General features: G+C 32.6%; 1 protein-coding gene across 1 annotated transcript in view; it reads left to right on the forward strand.

Moving 5' to 3' along the window:
• The window catches only part of CTNNAL1 (catenin alpha like 1), a 99,361-nt gene that overhangs the window by 70,038 nt on the left and 5,815 nt on the right, over nucleotides 1–23,508 (forward strand). The window contains exons 9-15 of the mRNA XM_074280064.1: nucleotides 115–273; nucleotides 587–679; nucleotides 3,240–3,390; nucleotides 10,276–10,313; nucleotides 11,996–12,046; nucleotides 12,142–12,296; nucleotides 19,442–19,490. Coding sequence (XP_074136165.1) covers nucleotides 115–273; nucleotides 587–679; nucleotides 3,240–3,390; nucleotides 10,276–10,313; nucleotides 11,996–12,046; nucleotides 12,142–12,296; nucleotides 19,442–19,490 — 696 coding nt within the window. The remainder of the gene's footprint in view (nucleotides 1–114; nucleotides 274–586; nucleotides 680–3,239; nucleotides 3,391–10,275; nucleotides 10,314–11,995; nucleotides 12,047–12,141; nucleotides 12,297–19,441; nucleotides 19,491–23,508) is intronic.

Below are 23,508 nucleotides of genomic sequence, written 5' to 3' on the forward strand. Positions count from 1 at the left end.
TGAAACCTAGGTGGTACAAAGAAATACTAACATATTTGGGATTTTTTAAAAATATTAATGAGTGATCAGTGAGTCTTATTAATATGTCTTTCCCCATTATTCCAACAAATGAAGCTTCACAGCACAGCAACATTGCTTGCAACAGATCTTCTAAAGCACCATGCAGATCATGGGATTTTGAAAGCATTAAAAATTACTGGAGTAGAAGGAAACTTAGAAGCTTTGGCAGAATATGCCTGTAAGCTATCTGAACAGAAAGAACAGCTTATTGAGGTAAGTTCCAGTGTTACTATTTAAGAAACTTTATTATTTGTTTACATTGCTTTCTGCTATTTTGTTCTAAGGGAACAGAAAACATTTTAAAATTCAATATTGTGTATTACTGTGGCATTTCTGTCTTTTTGTTATAAGAATTCAAGCAATCTCAACTATCTAGAACGTAGCCATGAGCTTGCTTTTATAATGTTTTGTAAGTTTTATATATGTGATTTAAAAAAAAAATTACTTCATTGAACCAGATCCTCACAGATATAGTTGTTGATTCTCATTTGAATTTATTAATTAAATTTTAGAAATTTTTTTCCAGACTTGTCGATTATTGAGACACATATCAGGAACAGAACCCCTTGAAATTACTTGTATGCATGCAGAAGAAACATTTCAGGTTACTGCCCAACAGGTATGACTGCCTTTAGATCTTTTTCTCCTAAGTATCATTTTTTTTTTCTAGGAATCAAAAGTTTAGTCTTGAATTTTCATTCTAAACAAATTAAAAATATTTGCCTTAAGGAGGGAAAATTCAGGTGTTATCTCTACCAGTTCAAAGTAATTGGAAAATATTTTATTTTCAAATATAAAAAGAATGAGATTTTACTATAGCAATTTGCCTGGGTATGATTTTGACATGGTTGATCATGGTTAGCTGTTGCTCATGTGTAAAATTTGAGATTGGTGTTTTTTGAGGGCTTAATTTTAAAACACTTTGATTTTTTTCCATTTAGCTTAAAAGCCCTTCCTCTTCACGATGTTCTAAGCTTGTCATGGAATCTCATAATTTTCATGGTCATTTTGATGTAATATGATTAATCAGTTGAAGTTTAAACATTTAAGGACATTAAGGACTTATTCTAGATCTGACACAGTGCTAAACCTTGGGAATGGAAACAAAAAAAAGAAAAAATCAACTTATAAACAGATTCTTGGGTCACTAAAAGACTGCATAACATTCTAAGAAGCTGAAATGGCTTTGTTAAACTTTCATTGTAATGGACAGTAAACTTTAACTCATATAATTTTACACTTCTTATAGGCTGTGTACAGAGTTGGGATGCAACGGAAGGATATGTTTCAATCTTCCTGAGTTAGAATCTCTTCTTATTTGACAAGCATCTTAAGACCACAGATTCACTCTCAGGCAAAAGATACTCACCACTTTTAAATAATCCATCCATACAATAACCTTTTTTTTAAAATTCATTATTGTTTTAAGTAGCAGTATTTTAAGATTGATGGCATTTCCAGGGGAGAACTGTGTGGACCTGAGTTCTTATTCATTCATGCCTACCTCAGTTCCTTCAGACATTTCAGTCAGATTAAACCTGAAAATATTCAATTCAGTTCCATAAACTTTTATTTCTTCTGTTTATGAAGCACCATGCTAGGTGCTGGGACTATTAAGATAGATTAAAAAGTCCCTGTCCTCAAAAAGTATGTTATACTGAAAAGGATACACTATATGCACAGATAAATCAACACAAGACAGGTTGAAAAGGGAGAAAGCACTAACAACTGAGGGGACTCAGATTCAAAGTGAAAGTACCACATGAACTGAGTTGACACATTAAGGAAGATAAGGATTCTGAAAGGTAAAGGTGAGAAAGAAGTATATTCCCAATGTGGGGAATAGCCTATACAAAGATACAGCAGTGGGCCATAGAATTTAACTTCAGAAAAGTGCAGTTTAGCTAGAATATGGAGTACATGAAAGGGAGTACTGTGAAAAGAGGCTGAAAATGTAGATAGGAATCAGATTGTGGAATACCTTAAATATAAAACTGGGGAATTTTATTCTAAAGGTTATAAAAAATCACTGAAAGTTTTTGAAGAGTAAAGTCATATATTTAAACTAGTGTTTTAGGAAGATTGTTTTGGCAACTATGTAAAAGACAGATTGGAGAAGGAAAGACTGGATCTCAGGATGGTTAATTGGAAGGCTATCCTAGTGAGAAGAGATTATGACTTGAACTACAGCAGTGAATATGTCAATGAAAGATGAATGTAAATGGATGTTATCTTATGGAGATAAAACTGAAACCATGGAAGTTAATGATATCAACAAGGAAGAAAATATAAAATGAAAAGTAAAAGGCCCAGAATAGAACCTTGAGAAATATCTAAGGATGAAAGACAGAAAAGAAGGAATAGACATCTGGTAGAAAGCTCAAGAGAAATTGTATCAAAAGAGAAAATAGTATTCTGGAATTGGGACTGGCTATCAATGTCAAGAATTGTATTGGAGGTCAAAAAGAATGAGGACTGAAAGAAAGGCTATTGGATTTATCAAATGAAAGACAATTAAAGCAATCTTTAAGATAGAAATTTCCAAAGCGTGGTGGAGTAAGGAAGTTTGAGGTAGTATTTAAAAGGCTGAGTCAACTCTCCAACAATGAGATGATTGAAGCTAGTTCGAATGATCATGTGATGAAGAGAGCTATCTACACCCAGAGAAGGGACTGTGGGAACTGAGTGTGGATCACAACATAGCATTTTCATTCTTTTTGTTGTTGTTCGCTTGCATTATTTTCTTTCTCATTTTTTTTCCTTTTTGATCTGATTTTTCTACTGCAGCAAGAATGTTGTATAAATATGTATACATATATTGGATTTAACATATATTTTAACATGTTTAACATATATTGGATTACTTGCCAACTGGGAAAGGGAGGACTGAGGGGAAGGAGGGAAAAATTTGGAACACAAGGTTTTGTAAGGGTCAGTGTTGAAAAACTATCCATGCATATGTTTTGAAAAGAGAGAGAGAGAATTATACAGGAAAAAAAAAAAGAGTGAGGCAAGAATTTTGGCAGTAAAAAGAGGGGGAAGTAGGATTATAGCAGGATCAAATAAGGGTTTTTCGAGTTTGGGTCTCCCTAATCATATTTGTAGGTAATTAAGGAGAGATTAAAGATGAGAAAGTGAAACTTTTAAAAATTCATTTACATATAGTATATATTTTTCAGATAATTTCAGCTGCTGAAACCTTGACATTACATCCATCCAGCAAGATTGCTAAAGAAAATCTAGATGTATTTTGTGAAGCTTGGGAATCTCAGATTAGTGACATGTCAACATTACTAAGAGAAATAAATGATGTATTTGAAGGAAAAAGAGGTAAGTCAGAATACTGGTCACATGTTTAATTTTCAACTATTAAACTTATGATTTTTCTTTCAAACTTAAGATATAAAATGAATTATTGTCACTAATGTTAGCTATTAAACTAAAATATGTAAATTTTCAGAAATTACAGACTAGAATTATTTTTATCTTTACTAAATCAAATATGATATGAATGATGAGACATGATGAAGTTATATGGAATTTTTATTCACCTCAATCATTATTTATCCTAGTCTTTAAACAGTTGAAATCTTCATAGGTATAATTAAATAGAAATTTTATCACTTGACTAGTATGTAGGACTTGCCAAATTTAGTATTTCACTTTTATCATTAAGATTCAGTCTTAACCAATTTTCTCTTATAACAATCCTTTATTCTTGGAACCAATCCCATATTTTACTTAGTATTATTAGTTTGGATTCTAGACATTTCATAATGTAGTGAATGTAGCTATTTGATTTTTGAACTGCTGTCCTTCCTCTTGGATGGAATCTCTTTACCTGATGACTACACAACCTTGGAATATTTCCTGTGGTTGGTAAGTTTATTGGTATTTTTACCACATACAAAATAGCACCATAAGAAATAAAGTAAGAAATTGTTTTGACTCTTCATTTTAATTTCACCTGAAAGTTTATTTTTCATTTCTAGTGAGTATGTTACATTTGCTATCAGAAAAAAAGTCTCATTGTAGTTTTACTCATGTTTTTCTAAGGGAAAAACCTATTTAGATAACCTAATTATATCACTTATTAGAAGTATATTATTATAAAATGTCATTAAAACCATGATTTCACTAAATTAGTGTTTATTCACTATATGTAACTATTACATATTTTTAAAGGATCACACAGTGCATGCTGTATTGTTCAGTTATATTTGACTCTTCAGGACCACATTTAGAGTTTTCTTGGCAAAGTTACTAGAGTAGTTACTAGTTACTAGAGTTACTAAAGTAGTTAGCCAATTTGTTCTCAACTTTATTTTACAGATGAGGAACTGAAGCAAAAAGAGTTAAGTGACTTACTCAGGGTCACATGACTACTAAGTGTCTGAGGTCAGATTTAAAGTCAGGAAGATGAGTCTTTTTCTTTTTAATTTTCAGTTTTCCATATGTATTTCCTATCATTTTCCTTCACACATTCTGCATTCCAGCCAAACTATTTCTAGTTTTTCCTTCAGATCAGCCTGTTACCTCCTACCTCTATTCACAAGGTCAATTCCTCATGCCTAGAATGCTCTTCCTCTTGATTTCAACCTTTTAGTATCCTGTTTTTCTTTCTTCAACTTAGGTAACAATTCTCCCTATATATGTAGTTTTACCTGATCTCCATCCCCTGCCCATCTGATTGAAATCCTTACATCTTCCCATTGCTCATTCTTCAGATTTTATTGTTCCTGTCACTGTCTACCTTGTATTATAATTATGAGAATAACTGTCATAACTCTCTACCATATCCCTCACCTTAGGGTGTTTCTTTTTTAATCTTTGTGTCTCCAACTCCTCAAAAAAAAATCATTATATAGTCTTTTAATAAAATAGGCATTTAATAGATATTATTGGTTTTTTATTTCTTTGCATTTTTTTAAATGAATCTGTTCTGTAGTGAAAGAGAGTTTAAGCAAAAGTGCAGAGTTGAAAAGGGGCAGGTCATAAAGGAAGGGCAATGAGTAGTTTTTATGTAGAACAGAAAACACAAAGGGAACTAGTGTGAAATGAGACTGGAGGGTAGAATGGACATGCATTATAATAGACTTCAGAATGCTTGGCTAAGGAGTTTCTTTTTTATTTTGTAAGAAATGAGAAACCAGTAAAGGCTTTTGAATAGAGATGTGACATGATTACAGTATATTGGAAGTGGAAAGAAGGGGACAAATTCAAGAAGATGGAAAGATTTTTTGGTTGATGTATATGATTTGGTTTAGTTTAGCTTTTTGTTCAGACCTGTGTTTTAATTAATATAGGGAAATCCCACTTCAATAGAAACTCCATCCACCAATGCAGAATGGTCATTCATCTGTAACTTTTAGTCTTAGAGAGTTGCTGGATCATTTAGAGTTTAAGTGATTTTTTTTGCACAACTGGTATGTGTCAGGTCAAGACTTAGGATCTTCCTTACTCCAAGGCCAGCTCTCTATTCAGTTCCCCATAATGTCAGTCTAAGAGCTTTGCATTATGGCTTGACTCTCCCACAAGAAAAAAAAAATGCTAAGCATACAGAAAAATCCCTTGCAAAGTTTTATGGAAGATACAAAGATTCACTATGACAAAAACCATGAATAATCACAATACATCAATACCAAGATACTTGCCACAAGAAACAGTCAATAAACACTTCTTAGATATGTGCCAGACACTGTGCTAAGTACTGGTAATACAAAAAGAGACAAAGGACAGTCCCTGCTTTCAAAGATCTATCTTATGGGGGAGACAATAAGCAAACAAATGTGTAAAAACAAGCTACATACAGGAAAATATGATATAATTAAGAAATGAAAGGCATTTGAATTAAGAGGGATTGGGAAGGGCTTTCTATAAAAGATGAAGATTTTAGTGGGGCCTAAACAAATCCAGTAGGCAAAGAGGAAATGTGAAGAGAATAGGGGATAGAAGAGCTTAAATTCACATCTTGTCTCTGACACTAGCCATGTGACCCTAAGCAAGCTACTTGACCATCATCAGTTCTCATTTGACTGATCTTTACAATAGTTAGTTGGACCAGATGGCCTCTAAGTTCTCTTCTAGCAATAAATCTATGATTTTATATGAAATCTCCTGTATTGCCTTTTGGTTCCTATTGTTAACTCATAGCACAGGATAGGACATATAATAAGAATTATAGTATCTTAATCTTAAATAATTAAAGAGTTGTCTCTAATTCCCAGTTTTCTGTGACTGAATGTACATCAAGTATACTTCAGTGAATCCTGCAGTGTTTTCAAACTACATACTTCAAATAATCTCTTACTTTTTCCTCTGTAATTACACACTTAAGGATCCAAGTTTGCCCACACTTGGGTCATACAAAAGAGAGCAAATGGGAACTAATCTCTTTCTTGTGATCATAATTCATTTCATGTTTCTTCTTGCTTATAGTGTTGCCTAAAGCTACATGACTTCTTAAGACTCTGGTGCCTGCCCTGCCTTGATCTTTGGCTTGAACTAGACCTGTTTACAACTTTGAATTTTAACACTGCTCCAGTCTTTCTAAACTTGTTTAGCACTTTGGACTTGAGCTATTGTCTGCTTTGATTTAGAGATTAGTAATCCCTTATTTTGTTGGAGTCCAGAGATTCCCAGTCCTAGACTAGTCAGTCTAGTGATCTTCACTGCACTCCATCTCTCAGCATGGGTTCCAATTTTGGTTTTAAGTTAAGCAACAGAATTAGTTAAACAGATTCCTTGAGAGCATAGGCACACAAGTAGTATGCTTATACTTTGATGTATCTAGTCATACAAATAATATGCTTATCAAGTTTGCAAAATTTGGAGAAACATGATTCATCTGATAATGGAATTGGGATTCCTGAATATCTCAAGAGATTGGAATGATGATTTAGATTTAATAAGTTAAAATTTAATAAATATAAATATAAAGCACTGAATGTAAGTTTAAAAATTAAATATACATACATATATACATATACATATATATATGTATGTATGTTTGGGGAAACATGGCTAGACAATGGTTAAAATGTTAAAGTTTAAAATGGTTAAAAGTCATGGGTGTTTTTTTTTTTTTTCAATGCAATGCTCAATGAGTATTAGTCCCCTTCTTCAAATGAACAAATTACATCAAATAAGTATAATGTTTAGTATCAGAGAGTTCAAATCACATATAGATTTTTTAGGGAGGATATTTATGGACCCAAAAATAGGCAACAAAGATTACAGGAGGACTCAAAATCATGATTACAGTAAGTCCTTAACAAGTGCTTGTTGACTAAGTTAAAGGAACTGGAGGTATTTATCCTGAGACATAAGGGGCATATGATTTGTTTACAAATATTTGAAATTTGGCCATGTGGAAGAAGTGTTACTCTTTTTTGTTGTTGTTGGCCTGACCTGGCCATAGCAGAACTAAGACCAATGCATGGAAGTTATAGGAAAACATTTATATATACATATACATATATATATATACAGAGAGACATACATTTACTAACAATCAAGTGCTGCTCAGAAGTAGAATGGGTTGCCTCATGAGGTTACAAGTTCTCTATTATTAGAGGTCTTTTGTTGTTAGAGGAATGACTATTGATTCATAAATAAATTGTTCTAGATTACTTCTGAGCTTCATTCTTACCCTGAGATTTATAGAGTATTAAGGTATTGTTGTCAGTGATAAAGAAAAGCAAGGAATGAATCCAAGAAATGCCACAAAGGAAGAAACTGATAATAGATATAAGGGATGAATTAGTGGTAGAATTGAAAATAGCTTCCAGATTTTGAACCTGGGTGACGGAAAGAAAAGTGAGACAGTTGACAGAAATGGGAAAATTGGGAAGGGCAGATAATTTACAAAAGAAAACAATGATTTGTGTGTTGAGACTGAGGACAGGACATCCAAATGGAAGTTCTCTGAACACAGTTTGAAGTATAAAATTATAAATCAGAATTGAAATATAAAATGAAATTAGGGACTAAATATAGATAAAATTGTTCAAAGACAACAATTGTGACTAATTTAAGAGATAAAGAGAGAACTAAAGGATCAAAGTAGGAACCTTAAGTTAGATCCACAATTAGGTGTATGAAGAGTAAGAAGAGGCAAAGAATCAGGGGTAGAGACATAATAAGAGAACCAAAACAGTGTCATAAAGCTGTGGGAACATTTCTATACAGAGGGACAAATTAATAGCCAAAAAGAATAAAGACAGAAGGGATTATTGGCTCTGGCAAGAATTTTTACAATGACAAAATAGTTTCAATTTAGTGATGTTAGGATTCTCACAAGGTGCTAAGTCACTGGAATGGATATAATTATCTAATTTAGCATGGTACTTAACTGTTCTCTAGTTCAGTAATGTATTTACTAAGAATTCCATGAGATTCATACCTTTAAAAGAGCATACTTTTAAGGAGCTCCCACAAGACCAGGGAATACCCACAAGCCCAGGATTGAGTCAAGGAGAGGACTTCCCAGGAGAACTTCAGGAGACTTCGGAGGAGAGGACTTTGGGAGATTCACAACTAGGATTGACTTCTGGGAAACCCACAATCCCACACTCTTGGAGGCAGCCTGATTCATTCCAACTTCGACTTTTATGCTGGCTGGAGACACTTGGGCAAGAGCTCTCGGGAACCAAAGAGAGGCCTCTAAGAAAGCTAACCGAGCCCCAAGTGAAGGAGACAAGGCTTGAAGGAGAAAATAAAGGATCTGGAGATAAGATTTGGAAAGAGACAGTAAAGGATTTTAAGTCCTGGCTGCATTTTGGGATTATTAAATTGAACTGAAACTAAGGCTGCCTCCAGAAGCTCCCCCAAAAACCTGCCAAGAGAATGATTGCAACTTAGAGAAACAGAACATCACACAGTGACAGGACTCAGATTACTTAGAAAGGACTAGGTGATAAGAAAGGACCATTAAGTCCAAAATATTAATATATCATTTATTAGAATACTTGTGTACTAAGTTTTATACTAAGTTTTCATTGTATTATGTACTGTGAAGGATACAAAATAAATAATCTCTGATAAACTTACCTTATTAGGAAAACAAAACATATAAATGATGAAAATGACTTAATATTTTTTTTAAAATACCTACATTTCCAAAGATATCTTGTACAAACTGCCTCCTACATGAAGCTGAGGGGTAAGTAGGAAACACATTTTGGGAATCATCTATATATATGTGGTAGTTGAAATGGCAAGAAGAAATATATAGGAGAAACAGAGTTACTAAAAATACTTTAGAAAATAATAAAGGAAAAATAATAAATTGACAAAAGGATATTGATGAAGACTAATTAGGAAATCTCACGTGCTTATCTATATATACTAATAGCAGCTCAGCAACTATTTTATCTAAAGTAGTACTTTTCATTGACAGGGTCAAAATGATACTATATTGTCAGCATAAGAACTCAGACAGTGGTAGGAAAAGCCAGACTTTATAAGGTCAAGACCAGAAATCTAAGCAAGTCCACAGGATTAAGGAAAGTCTGATGGTAGTGGGGAAAGAGAGTTAATTTTACAAATATGTGAGTTTTTAGGTAAGTGGTTCAACAGGTATAAAGAGAAGTGGATCAGAATATCAACATTACCTTTAAAATTCTGAACTAGTGGCATAAATCTACCCTCCTCATACATAATTTTTTTATGTTCCCTCTTTCTAGGACAAGTATTAGTGCTCAAATCTGAGGAAATGCTGAACTGACAACTGGTAGTTAAGTTCAGCTATTATGATTGAGAGGATATGAAGTCAGGCAAACTTTTATAACTTTTAGTACAGCCAGTGTAAGATTGTGACTGAAAATATTTGGACTTTGATGACCCATCTACATTTTCTTCTTTTAAGGGTAATCATCTGTTTTAGTTTCAGCTTTGGTCAAATTTTATTTAAGAAATGTAAGCTGTTTAAAGACTGAGATTAAATATTTGATATATTTTATTTCTTCCCTAAGAGATACATATTAAGAAATTAGCTAAGATGATTTAATATGAAATAATGCAACTTTTCAATTAACAAGTTCATAAATTAAAGAACTTTGTTTCTAAATGTACCTGATTGATGCAGTATAGCATTACTATTTAAGCATTCCTTAGTAGTTTATATAATAATATTTAACAGAGTGAAAAACATAACAGTGAGAAATATTACATTTATGAAGTAAGTTTGTTTACTAATGCATGTATTGATTATAGGAGAGAAGCGTGCCTACCTTTCACTTCCAAAGCCAGTGGTAAGTGTTGGAAAATGGTTTTGCATTATTTGAGCCCTTTTGCTGCAGTCTCTGATGCAATTAGTTGTCTTTTAATATCTCAGTATAGAGAGTCAGTCTTGAAGTTCCCACTGTAACACACATTGGCTATATGATCCTAGGCCACTCACTTAACATTTTCTATACATAACTGTCACTGGGCAAACCATTTTTTCTCAGTCACATTCTTTTTGTCCACAGCCAAATGGTTGAAAAATGCACAATCTTTTACCTTCTCTTATAATAGAATTATAGATATATAAACTAGAAGTTATTGTAAAGATCAATTAGTCCAATTCCCTTGTTTTATAAAAACTAAGAGTCAGAGAGACTAGAGTACTTGCTCAAAGATGTAACCATGAAGTCAATCTGAGATCAAAAAGTGCTTCTGAAGTTCTGTACTAACATTTCTCCATCCCCTGAACACCAGATCATAGATGCTACCACCAGTTGTTTGGAAATAAGTGAATCCTTGTTTCCATTACCTAGAACCCAGCTTCTTAAAAACTATGAGACACCATATGGAGTCTTATAACTGTGGGGATTGCAAAATTATGATTTATTGTCAGCAAATGTTTGATTTACATACTTATTTTATATACCTATATACCTGGATCCATGTTAAAATTTCTCAGGTGAAAAGGGATCATGATTGGAAAAAGTTTAAGCCCTAACATAAAAGATAGTTATCTTTGAGAAGAAGATAGTGTGTTCCTAGTAATTAAAGATGGAATTCTTAATTCATTTTCTCCTAGAAACATTTTGCTATATAGTAAATAATTTCTATAAATTTTTATACTTCAGAAACTTCAGTCTCTCCAAAATATTTAATATCAGTGGTGTAGGAATTTGCTTTACTAACATAGGTATCAACCTCCCTATAGTTAGTAAATTATCTTCAAGAGTTGCTGTAGCAAAAAAAAAAAAAAAAAAAAAAAAAAAAAAATCAGTAGTGTCTTTTTGAAGCTAGACAGGTTGGTTCCAGTCAAATGAGCCTCTAATCACTGGACCCATACTTGAAGCTTTTCAATTTATTAGGACCTGGCAAAGCATATGATCTGCTGATATAACCTTCAAAAACACCTTCTCTCCACAATAAGGCTTCAAAATAAAATTTTTAGAGAGGCCAAAATGTATTTCAGATACACTGAGTTAAGGAGACTCTTGTAAGCTAGCTAGAATCTTCATCATTACTTGTAAGAAATGTACATTTTAAATTCCAAATAATTCACTTAAAATGGGTTTTTAGAATATAATATTCATAAATGTGCATATTACTTTAATTTCTGTTTAAATTCAATATTAGAAAATTAGAGTTACATAATACAATTGTAATCCTTTAAAAAATTTAAAAGATGAGATTAGGAAGGGTATCTCATTGAAATTTAACTTATTAATGAAGATAAACTCTTGGATTTGGAGAAATATGTAATAAAATGACTTCCAAATTTGTAACAGTTAAGAATACATGAATTGTATATAAAATGTCATAGGTATGACTAACTTCATAATAGCAGTCATTTCATAGTATTAGTTCAAACATTAATATCTTATTGCAAATACCTTGTTTTAGAGAATTATATTTTTATTCACTATTATATTTCTTGTGATCAAATGTACCATTTTTAAAATTTAAATTACCTTAATTTTTTTTATTACAACAGAAGAATAATACAAACTTGAAGCCATTTAAGCCAACCAAACTTGATACTGAGGTGAGACCATTTTTTATTGAATTGTGTTGTATTTTATACTCCTTAAAAAATTTTTAAAGGCAGTAATAACCAAAAAGTTAAAATTTAATTTATAGGAACAAGCAAAAATAGCAAAACTGGGACTTAAGCTGCGTTTACTTACATCAGATGTAAACTGTGAAATTGAAAAATGGAAGAACCAGGAGAATGAAATTGTTCGACATGGGCAGAACATGTCCAGCATGGCCTATTCCATATACTTATTTACTAGGTAAATACAATACCATTTTGATGTCATTAGTCCAATCAATAACTTCCATATTAAAATAATTAATTGCTGATGATTAAATTTATTATACAAAAGTCATTATCATGCTCCAATAATTAAAGTTTATCTAAGTGAAAGAGAAAACTTTTAAGTGTTCTATGAATGCAATCATCATTAAGTAGGAATATATTAAGGCTGGTGAAGTGAATGTCATCCAATATTCTAATTGTTATCCAGTTACTCCAGTGAATATTATCCAAAATTCATTTTCCAGTTGTGGTGAAATAAAGTTAGTGAATGTAATTATAGGTCTTAAATTTCTGAGGTTTTATATTTCTGAAATGTAATGATTACTATATCTCTCTTGCATTTCCTTTCTGCATACCTACTTTTTTTTGCAAGTACTAATAGCACATTCGGAAATTTCCCTTGGGACCTAGATTAAGAAATACTTTTCTATTCCTTCTTATACATATAGAAAAAATGAACTCATTTTTAGTCATCTGGTACCTCTTCATGATTTCTCAAAAATTATGCACAGTGGTTCTTACATATCTGTAAGTTTTTATAGCACTCTAAGATGTAATTAATATGGAACTAAAAACAAATTCATTTTTTAGAAAAAAGGTATTCTATTACCATTTCTCCGCTATGTTAGGTTTCAAGCCATTCTTCATATTTGTTATCTCCTTTCTACTTTCAAAATCTTTCTAATTAGTAGAGAAAACTAATGCCTTATAGTGTTCTTTGTAGGGATTTCATTCTTTCTATTTCCAGTGCTTAGTGTACAACAGATACTAGTAATAAATACTTGTTGATTGATTGTTAAAATCATACCATTATCCCTTCGGTGGTTCTTCCCTGCCCTGCCCATTGTTTTCTTCTTACTCTGGATACTACTTTTAAAAAGACTTCTCTTTAGCTTTTGTAATAAGATTTTCTAACTGGTTCTTATTCTTTTTGTATTTGTCTTTGGTTATGTCTTCTCAGCTCATGCATATTTTTAAAATAATTTCATCAGAGAGCTTCATATTCAACCATGGTTTCTTTAGATGTTTCTTCTTTTTTTTTTTTTTTTTTTTGTTTAAATCACATTTATTCACAATTCTGTGGACAGAATTTTGTCCTTAAGGATTTTAAGTCCCATCTTCGGTATTTCCTTTTAGAATCCTTGCCTGTGAAGTCATATCTGTCTTTTCATCTTAAGGCAACTTTCTTAATTCTAATGTGTAGGTTGGACTGTGCCTAAGTTTGTTTCCTTTGTATCATAAACTCCAATGTGGCAAGGGCATTCACTTCTATGATTTTTCAATTTCTACACAATCAGTGTTTCCATTTTGGTCAAAATTAAGAAGCAAGTGTTTCCCCAACAGTTTCCTTTGCCTTCCAAAAAAATTAAATCAGCACAGTAAATGTACTGCTCTGCTTTTAGAACAAGCAAAATCTTCTATCATGACTTTTTTGCCTGTTTTAGTTTCATAATTTCATAATAAGAAAACTTTTCTCCATCCAGATGAATTGTCTACAGTATCTTTTCACAGTTCTTTCTGCTTCAGCTCTTCAGATTTATTGGTTCTCATGAACAAGTTGGATTGTCCATAAATTCCTGTTATGTATTAGGCCCTAGAGATGGAAATACAAAAATAAATACTTCTACTTTTATTTGCATTTGATTGGGGGAGATGATCAGGATATATTTAAATATATAAAAAATAAATAAATACTAGATAATTTGAGGTGAGAGGAGTACTAGTAGCTGAGAAGAATAGGAAAGGGATCAGAGAGGAGAAAGCATTTGAAACAAAGGAGCTTTGAAACAAACTAGAAATTTTATGAGGAAGAAGTGAAGAATCAGTGAATTAGGGCATCAAGGGCAGCCTGTCCACAAGCAAAGAAGGAAGATGGACTACATTGTGTTAGGAACAAAAAAAACAGTTTGACTAGACTTAAGAATATGTGAAGAGGTATAAAATAATAAGGTTGAAAAGATTAAAAGCATATGGTGAAGGACTTTGTATTTTTATATTCATATACCTATTTAACTTAGAATGCTGTTTCCCTTACTTAGTAGATATATTTATTTTGAAATACAAAGTTACATATTTGCTCAAAGTAATATATTCCATATTGTAGTAGAGAGTTTCCCCCCCCCAAATGTCAAGTGAAGTCTTAGTTACCTTCTTGTGTTAAAATTTCAATTTTGTTTGGTATCCTTGAAATGTAACAATGCATAAGCATCCTATGTCATAGTAATTTTTCCCAAACCAATTTCCTCTTACATGAACTTCATCTTATAAAGTGTTTCTTTCTGTCATATTTGTGGGCCTTTATTGTTTTTTAATTTTCTCTTTGGAATTTTTCTTCTTCAAATTTTAATATAAAGTCCTCTTGGCTATATAACACACATTATTCTTAGGCCTATTCTCTCTTTCTCAGAAGACCATCATTCCAGCATTTGGTGCAGTAAAATAAAATTCTGTTCAACACTGTCTTTATAACCATTTTTTTTCCTCTCTCAGAGACATGGCTTTTTGAATGCTAGATTAAGTAAAATATACAACATGCTAGGATTTCAACGCATTAGAGATATATTAAAGAGGGTTTTTTCTTTTGTTTGTTTTATTTTTTTTCCCTGTAGGTATCATTCATTCCCATGTGAAACAACAGAAGTGAATAGCAGTTAGTGAATTTGATGAGTCTTAAAAGGCTCTCTTTTTATGCCTTTGATACTACATGCCAGGAAGACACTTATTAAATTTTTCTTGTAGAAAAGTTGTTTTGCCATCATAAAGATGTTTTCCTCTTGGGGATAGGAACAGGATTCTTTTTTACTGGATGCTGCCCCAGCATTCTCCTTGGTATTCTGTAGAATATAGACTATTTTCTGTGATAACTCTCCAGAAAAGGAATTTCAAATTTGTTTTATATGTCCAGTGGTGTGGAACTTCTTTTTAATCAGTTCCCTACATTTTCTTCTTGGCAACCTTTTGATATTGAATTTGATTCTATCTCTCTCTCAGAACTTTCTCTCTGACTTTCCTGCTTAGATTATTTTTTTTCTATTCTACCTAGGAAATCCTTCCTTCCTCCTAATAAAATGAGAATAAAAGTAAATATCTATTTTATTTCTAGTTCTATCTATTTCTAGATACTATGAGATCCAACACAGCAAGTCTCACAATACAGTTTTACAAATATCTCTTAAGTATTTTCTATATAGAAGAAACTGACTAGGCATGAGGCTAAGGAAATGGGGAATAAACATTTGCATATGTGCCAAGTATTGGACTAAGTGCTTTACCCTTACAATAACCCCTGCAAAGTAGGTGCTATTTGTTATTTCCGTTTTTACATTTGAGAAAACTGAGGCAAAACATAAGTTAAAAATTATTTGCTATATTTTATCAAAATATATATATAGGATTTGAATTCAGGTCTTTCTGACTCCAGGCCCAGTGCTTTATCCACTCTGCTGCCTAAAGCTACCTGTATTTAAAAATATTTGGGGGGGACAGCTAGGTGGGGGCAGTGGATAGAGCACCAGCCTGAATTAAGGAGGGACCCCGAGTTCAAATTTGGTCTCTGACACTTAACACTTCCTAGCTGTGTGACCCTGGGCAAGTCATTTAACCCCAGCCTCAGGAAAAAGAAAAAAATATATATACTTGAAAAAAACAGATTGGCTGACCCTTAATGATATTAAAAATTATTTCTAAGTCCTTGACACATACTCAAATAAGTATGATAGAAGATAGAGTATGTTAAGGATAGGGGCAAAGAAAAAGGTTAATATAAAAATACTGTGTGAAAATTTATAAAGGGACAAATCATTTTTAGCTAGGAGATAAAGGTTTCATGGAAGATATGGTACTAACTTTTGTAGGAAGAAAAGCAAAAGAAATAGAGGAATTATATTCCAGGTATTAGTAATATAACCCCCATGAATATGTTATGACAAGATTTGGGAATAGCTTAACTGTACAGATTGATTGGAACAGATAGTTTCTAAATGGAATAATGTGGGTGGAGGAGTGCCTTACTTTTTACAAAGCTAATGAATTGATAAACATGAAATATGAGCAATTGCTGAAGTTTTTTGAAGAGAGAACTCAGATTTGTACCTTAGGAAGATTATTTTGGTAGCTGTGTGCAAGATGGATTAAGAAAGAAAGATGCTGGAAGACTATTATAATAATCTCAGTAAAAGGTAAATGAGGATCTGTACTAGTGTGATGAGGTGCAGTTAGGTGTGAGAAGAGAGACTCAATAACTGATCAGATGTGCAATGTAGGAGAGGAGAGTCAAAGATGACTAAGATTTTGATCTCTGACAAAAAAAATTATACTGCTATTCAGAGAAATTAAGGATGTTAAAAGGAAGAATAAATTTTTGCAAATGATTACCAGCATTAAATGGTAGAAAAGGATGAAGTCTTAAGAAATGATCTTTGGATTTGAGAATTACAAAATAATCAATAGATCTATATCAGTAAACAGAAGGGATAAAAAGATAATTTACAGAAGACTTGGATTGAATGATGAGGCATTAGATGTAGTAAATATAAAATTTTTCCTAAAAGCTTAATCTGAAGGAAAGACACACAATGATAACTTGAGGTAATAGGAATACACATACAGTGTCAATTTTTGTTAGGTAAGTCCTGGAGGATCACACTCATACAGCAGGCTAATAATATCCTGAAACTGTAGATAGAAAATTTCCTGTATCTCCATAGTTTTTGCTCAGGCTTGTTTGACTATAAAAATCTCACAGCTTCCAAGTTTCAGTTCTTTGTTTTTGTTAAGGCTTAGATACTGTCACTGGTGCACAAGTATTTCTTCCCATAGACTATCAGAGCCTGACATCAGAAGTACCAGTTGGTAAAGGGACTTTTATCTGCCTTGCTTCTGTGATTACCAGCAGGAATTTACAGATTCATGTTCTCCTTTTGCTCTTCAATTTACCTAGCCATTACAATGCTTCCCCAGCACTGTGTGTGTGTGTGTGTGTGTGTGTGTGTGTGTGTGTGTGTGTGTATGAATATATATTCTTATTCTTAATATACACTATGACTCCCCCACCCTTTTTAATTTGGTCTGTTTCCTTTTTGAGTAAAGTATTCTTCTCAGAGTCATTTTTAGCCATGAATCTCATCCCAACAAAAATTCGGTGATATCTTTAGAGCCAAATTTGTTTTTTTTGATTAGGATTTCTAATTTGCTCTTTTAGCTACCCATTGTCTATGTATTTATATATAGACATCTGAAGTCATGAGTTATATTGCTATTCTTTTTTAGAAAATGACTGCTATGAATTACTGGTCCTCTATTCTGAAGTTATTTTTATATTACACCCAATATTCTCTATGATATCTAACTTGGCAAATATATATAGACAGTTTTCTCCCTCCCCCATTTTTAATTGCTTTTTTTCCCCCTTGATCATATTTGCAAGACTGGGGAAAATACATTTTTATTAGCTCTTATTAAGTTCATTTTATTCTTGGACAAGAGCTCATCTTATATTTTAAATGATGGTTTAAAAACTGAAATCCTATTTTTCTCATGCTAACTTTTTAATCTGCATTTTACTTCCCAAGAGTTTGCCTTTCTATTCTGAACCAGTACCTTCAGCTGTCAGTGGCGCCAAAAGTAACACCTATGCCCTTCAAGACCTTCAGGTCTTACCCAGACACATTTTGTGGGGGAAAAACAAACAAACCTCTCTTGTTTTCATCAGTGTTCCTTAGTAGGAAGTTAATAGCCACTATCACTTTTATTCTCCTTTTATTTCACCCTTCTCATCAGCTCATTCTTTGAAACACAAAAAATTGTTTTCCTCCTAGCAGCATTTGAATACTTCTTCTAATAGAAGACTTTTATGTCTTATATTTAGCTCTAAATTAAGGGCCTTTCTTTCCTTTCTTTTATGTATCATATTCTTTTTATCTTCCCACAACCTAATATGAATTAGGATTCTTTTTTTTTCTTTTGTTTTCCACCTCAAAGCTCTTCTTTCACTCTTTAAAGGAAGATTAACTCCATGATAACTTAAAGTGTACAGATACATTTATCCAGCTTCAACATGGAAAAAAAAAAACCCAATTTGTACTTTGTACATATTATTTAGTATTCAAAGAAATACAAAACCTTTCATAGCCTTAGTTTCCTCAAATGGAAAATTATGTGGTAGTACCAGATGACCAAAATAAGGTCCCATCTAAATCTGAAATCAATGAGCACACACATTGCAAAATTACCTGTTTCTCTAAACTTCCTTGAAGCAAGCGCTTCAGCCCTATTCTTTGGCAATTTTCATGACTAACTATTTTGATGAACTGTCTGGATACTATCTACACCTGTTTAATTTGTCAGGGATTCAGAAACAGGGCAACTAAATAAGTATTAAGGTAGGTTTCCTACCTTTTCTTGCTTTACAAGACTCAGATTTCTTTTGCAGTTAAGCTGCCAGGTTCTTAAGAGAGAAAAAAAAGTTTGTTCTCTATGTTATTCTGTGGATGAGATTCTTAAATAGTAGTTTAGTTAACTAAAGATTCCATACAATTTCTTGTTCCTTTATCTTCTCACTTTCTTGCTTTTTCTGGATCTTTCTCACTTTTTTTTTTTCTTTCTTGAGATTGTCTTAATTTATGATTGGCTTTCTACCTTTCCTTGCCCTTGACAATTAGCTCTTTAGTACCCAATACTCCTAAGTTCTAAGGAAAGGAGAAAACTGCCCTGAATTTAAATCTGGAGTTTTCAACAGGGAATTCAGTTATCATGAAAGTCCTAATTGCTGAAATCTCTGCAAAGAGGAGATATCACTATTTTGGTACTATATATACTATAGTTAGTTGTTTTTTTTTTTTTAAATGCAAATAAGTGTTTGAAAGGACATTAACATGTAAAACTCAGATATAATTTTAGTTTATGATTGACTTTTCCATGTAAAATGTACACTTACCTTATGATTTAATAGTATAATGGAATAATTAACCACAAGAAATTCTATTGTTTAATTCATTAAGTTTTTAATAAATTAGAGGTTTCAATTCATATATAATAATTGAGAGAATTAATAATGTATAAAATAGACCAATCTCCATACCGTTTTTCTTTTTAAAAAAAAATTAATGTTGTTTATTTCAGGGGGGAAGGGCTGTTGAAGAGTACTCAGGATTTAATTTATCAAATAGAGGTATGCTATGTTCTAGTTTACATTATTACATAATATTTTATGCTAAGAATATGTAACATCTATGTTCTCACCAATGACTTCTTGTTTCTCTTATCACTTCAGGGGATAATATAGGATTAGCATATAGTAGCAGTCTTCTGTGAAGCATTTTTTAGCAACATATTTGATGAAAATTCCTGGGAATAATAAAAACAAAAACTTAGTGGATTTTGCCAATTAAGACAAGATATCTTTAGTTTCTCGATTTTCAAAGATGGATTAAAAATTCTCCTCAAAATTCTCCCTTCAAGTACCCACTCTAGCCAGAATTTCAGACAATTTGGTCTCTGTCACATTCTAATGGGCAACATTTATTCACATTGGGGAAATATTAATACTATAATTCTTTTTTTCTCCATTTTCTGTTCCCTAGGATCAGAGCTGAACCTGAGCTTTCCCACACTCTTCTATTTCTATTATTCAGTGATTCTAAATTTAGAAAATTTCACGTCAAAGATGTTGATTTCCTTAGAACCAGTGGACCACTCTACCTTCCACTCAAAACACTACCCCTTAATTTAAAAATAAGAATTATTTTTCAACTTGGAAATTCCCTTCAATCAAGAAGCGCATAATCATTGCTTCACAGCCAAACTTCTTTGGGAAAGACATTCTAAGTTGGGATGAAGTAGAACAGTTAATGACAATCAGAAGAATGAAAATAAATCCCCTTTTAGACTTGATTTTTTAAATAGTCTATGTAAGAATTGTTTCAATTGAATTAGACCAAATTCTCTATTAGTTCTGAAGTTTTGGACTGGGGTACAAGCACTGTCATTCTACAAAGCATAACCTGTCTATATTCTTCATGCTAAATGATTACCTGTAATATGCCAATTAATCAAAGGACACTTGCCAGTTGGCTTCTTGCATCTGTGACAAATAATAACCTGTCCATTTCTAATGCCTACTTTTTTTATTCTAACCTCATGACAAGAGAACTTATTACTAAAAAACCTTTTAAATTTCTAAGCCCATTAATTCATCTCCTAACACTTTGATATTAATAGCTGGGATTTTATTAGATAAGCCTCAAACATTTAGAACTCAAGTTTTATCACGTACTTGATTTAGTAGCAAGTATAAATGATTCTTCAAGCAAATTATAAGCTCTCAAATATTCCAGCAGGTACCAGATGAGTGAGAACCCCCCACTATATCCAACTACAGTTGAATTTCATCTGGGTTTCTTTTAAGGAGAATTATAAAAACTTCTTCTTGTTTGCTATCATTTGGCAAAGTATTTGCTCAATTGCCCTACCATCTGACTTTATTGTTTTATCTGCCTTAACAGAGCTTGAGCTCTTCCCCTTTCTCTAATGCTGTTCAACATTCTGACCAAAAATCAGAGAAAAGAAGTTAATTTTCTTATCTTTAAGAGCAAATTTGTCCTTATCTGACCCAAATGAACAGTTTCTCACATTTTGGCCTTATTTTTCATCAAATTATGAGTTGATAGAGGTCCTCATTTTATAGAAGTAGAGTGGCTTGCCCATTGGCACATACCTTATTAGAGGCAAGCATAATTTTGTGAAAAACACTGAAGTCGAGAGACCTGAATTTGGGTTGCAGCTCTGACTTTCCATATCTCTTTATTTTTTAGCAAGTATCCACTGAGTCTCAATTTCTACTTCTTCAAAATGGGCATGTTATTGAACTGTTTATTTCATAGCATTATTCATATGGATTTTAGTAGCAAGCCTCAAAAAAGACCTCCTAGTCTCTTCAAACTTCCATGTTGCCTTCTGGGATGTCCTTCTCTTCAATTTGATCAACCCTACCTCTTATACATAGATAAATTCAACTATTTCCTCCAAACTAGTAACCCTCAAAAATCTCCAGTTCTCTCAGGGTTGGCTCTGGTTGTTTTTTGGTGGTGGTGGTGGTTATTTTTGCCAAATTCTAATATTATAAATCTAACATTTCTACCTTAAAATGTCCTCCTGTCATTTCAAATTCAACCTATCCAAAATGCATTAATTTTCCTCTATTCCTTAAAAAAAGTCCCCTTCCTTGGACTTCTCTTGTTTTCTGTCATATTATCTTAAAATTTCCAAGCAATTTTGATCCATCTCTCTCCTTTTGTTCCCTATAACAAATTAATTTTCAGATCCTATTCATTCTTTCTTGTAATGTCTTATTTCCATATCTTTGTATCCCTGCTGCTATAACCCTAGTTCACTTCATGCTTAATCTATATAGCAAGTTTAATTCCTTTAGTCTTTTAATGTTTATTATACCACTGCCAATTTATTTGTGGCCCTAACTCACCCTGTCCCACTTTATTTCTGACTAAACTTCCCATTTTGAACTCTCTTATTAAATGCCAACTCCTACAGGATAATTATTAATTATTGGTTCTTCTACCCCAGTCATTTTGTTTTTATTTATTTGCATATGAATCACCTAAAAGAATGCAAAAAGTTCTTGTAAGCTGGAGCTGTTTCCTAGCATAGTGTAATGTAGCACAAAATAGGCATTTAATGCCACCATAGTGATGCACCAAATTGATTGAAATTGCTTCAGTTAGACCAATCTACCCACTATCTCCCAAAGACATGGCTAATTTTACACATGTCTATTTACATCTTTCTCCCATCTAGAATACCTTCTCCTTTCCACCTCCTTCATGAAACTACATGATCATTCTGTCCCAATTATCTTTCCCTTCTCTGATATCCTAAAGCATGTGCCTATCTATGCTCCTTGTCATTTAGAATCCTAACTATAGGCAAACACCCAATTTACAAATAGTTCCAAGAGCTTACTTGTAAGACAGTTTTGGAATTTAGGATATATTTTTCAATAGAAACTATATTCTTGGGTGTAGAACATAGGATATAGATAATCATTTTGTATCTAATTCATAACATTAATACTGGCTTAAATTCGAAGGCAGGAGCCTTCAGTTATCTTCCAGATGTCTATTTTTTCATACAAGAGAATATTTTTAAACATATACTAATTGGTAGATAATCAAGCAGCATAATAAAGTGGGAAAAAAGCAGCAATGGGCAGATATTTATGGGGAGGGAGAATAGAGAGAACAGAGGCTGCCACAGAAGCAAGCCAGCATTGCTATATTCTCATGCCAGCCAGGTCCCATTCTTCTAAGTCAGGCAGTTCTTAAATTTTGATGGGAACAAAAAATTTACAATTTCAATACAATTGGTTTCCCTTGTAATCCTATGTATTTTATCTTATGCATTTAAAAAACATCTTAGAAAGGATCCTTAAACATCCAGCACACAAAGCTAAGCACACTTGTTCCAAAGTTGTTTTGCTTTTCACAACTTCTTATCTTTCTCTATTTTTAAACCCACAAGTTCCCTAAAAATTCCAAATTTTTCACAGTGGTAAATGTTACTATGACCTATCACTATGGGGCAGTGCAAAGATCCTTGATTCAAATCTCAGCCCAAATACTTACCTGTCTGGGTAACTAGGCTCATCACTTAAAGTCCCTGGGCTGTAGTCTCATCTATGAAATGACAGTTGAACTAGATGATTTCTGAGGCCTTTTCTGATCCTCAATCTATGATATAGCTAAATGGGAGCAGCTAATTATATGAATTTGTCATTTTTGCCCTTTTGAACTATCCATGTTGTTGTTTCGTATCTGTCATTGTCAGGCGAGGAGCTTTTCATAAGCTTTTTCAAGAGCAAGTCTTTTACTTTCTTCTTTGTATAGCCACATTCCTCATTAAACATTTTATTGATTGATCTATCTCAAAGATAGATCCTGAGATTATAGTCAGTAGGATCTTTAAAAAAACAAAAATGAAAAATCCCAACAGCAGAACTATCTACAAGACTACACCAATTGTAACATACTGATATATTAATCAGTCAAGTATTTTCTGTGCTCCCATTAGTGTGCTAATAAATCCAAAATAGTATTGTGCTGGTCTTTGGAGATGTTTGTGAATTAGAATAATTGAGACAGTCCCTTTTTGGAAGGTAGAAATTCAGACAAACT

This window comes from Sminthopsis crassicaudata, chromosome 1 (genome assembly GCF_048593235.1).
Source record: "Sminthopsis crassicaudata isolate SCR6 chromosome 1, ASM4859323v1, whole genome shotgun sequence".
Lineage (NCBI taxonomy): Eukaryota > Metazoa > Chordata > Mammalia > Dasyuromorphia > Dasyuridae > Sminthopsis > Sminthopsis crassicaudata.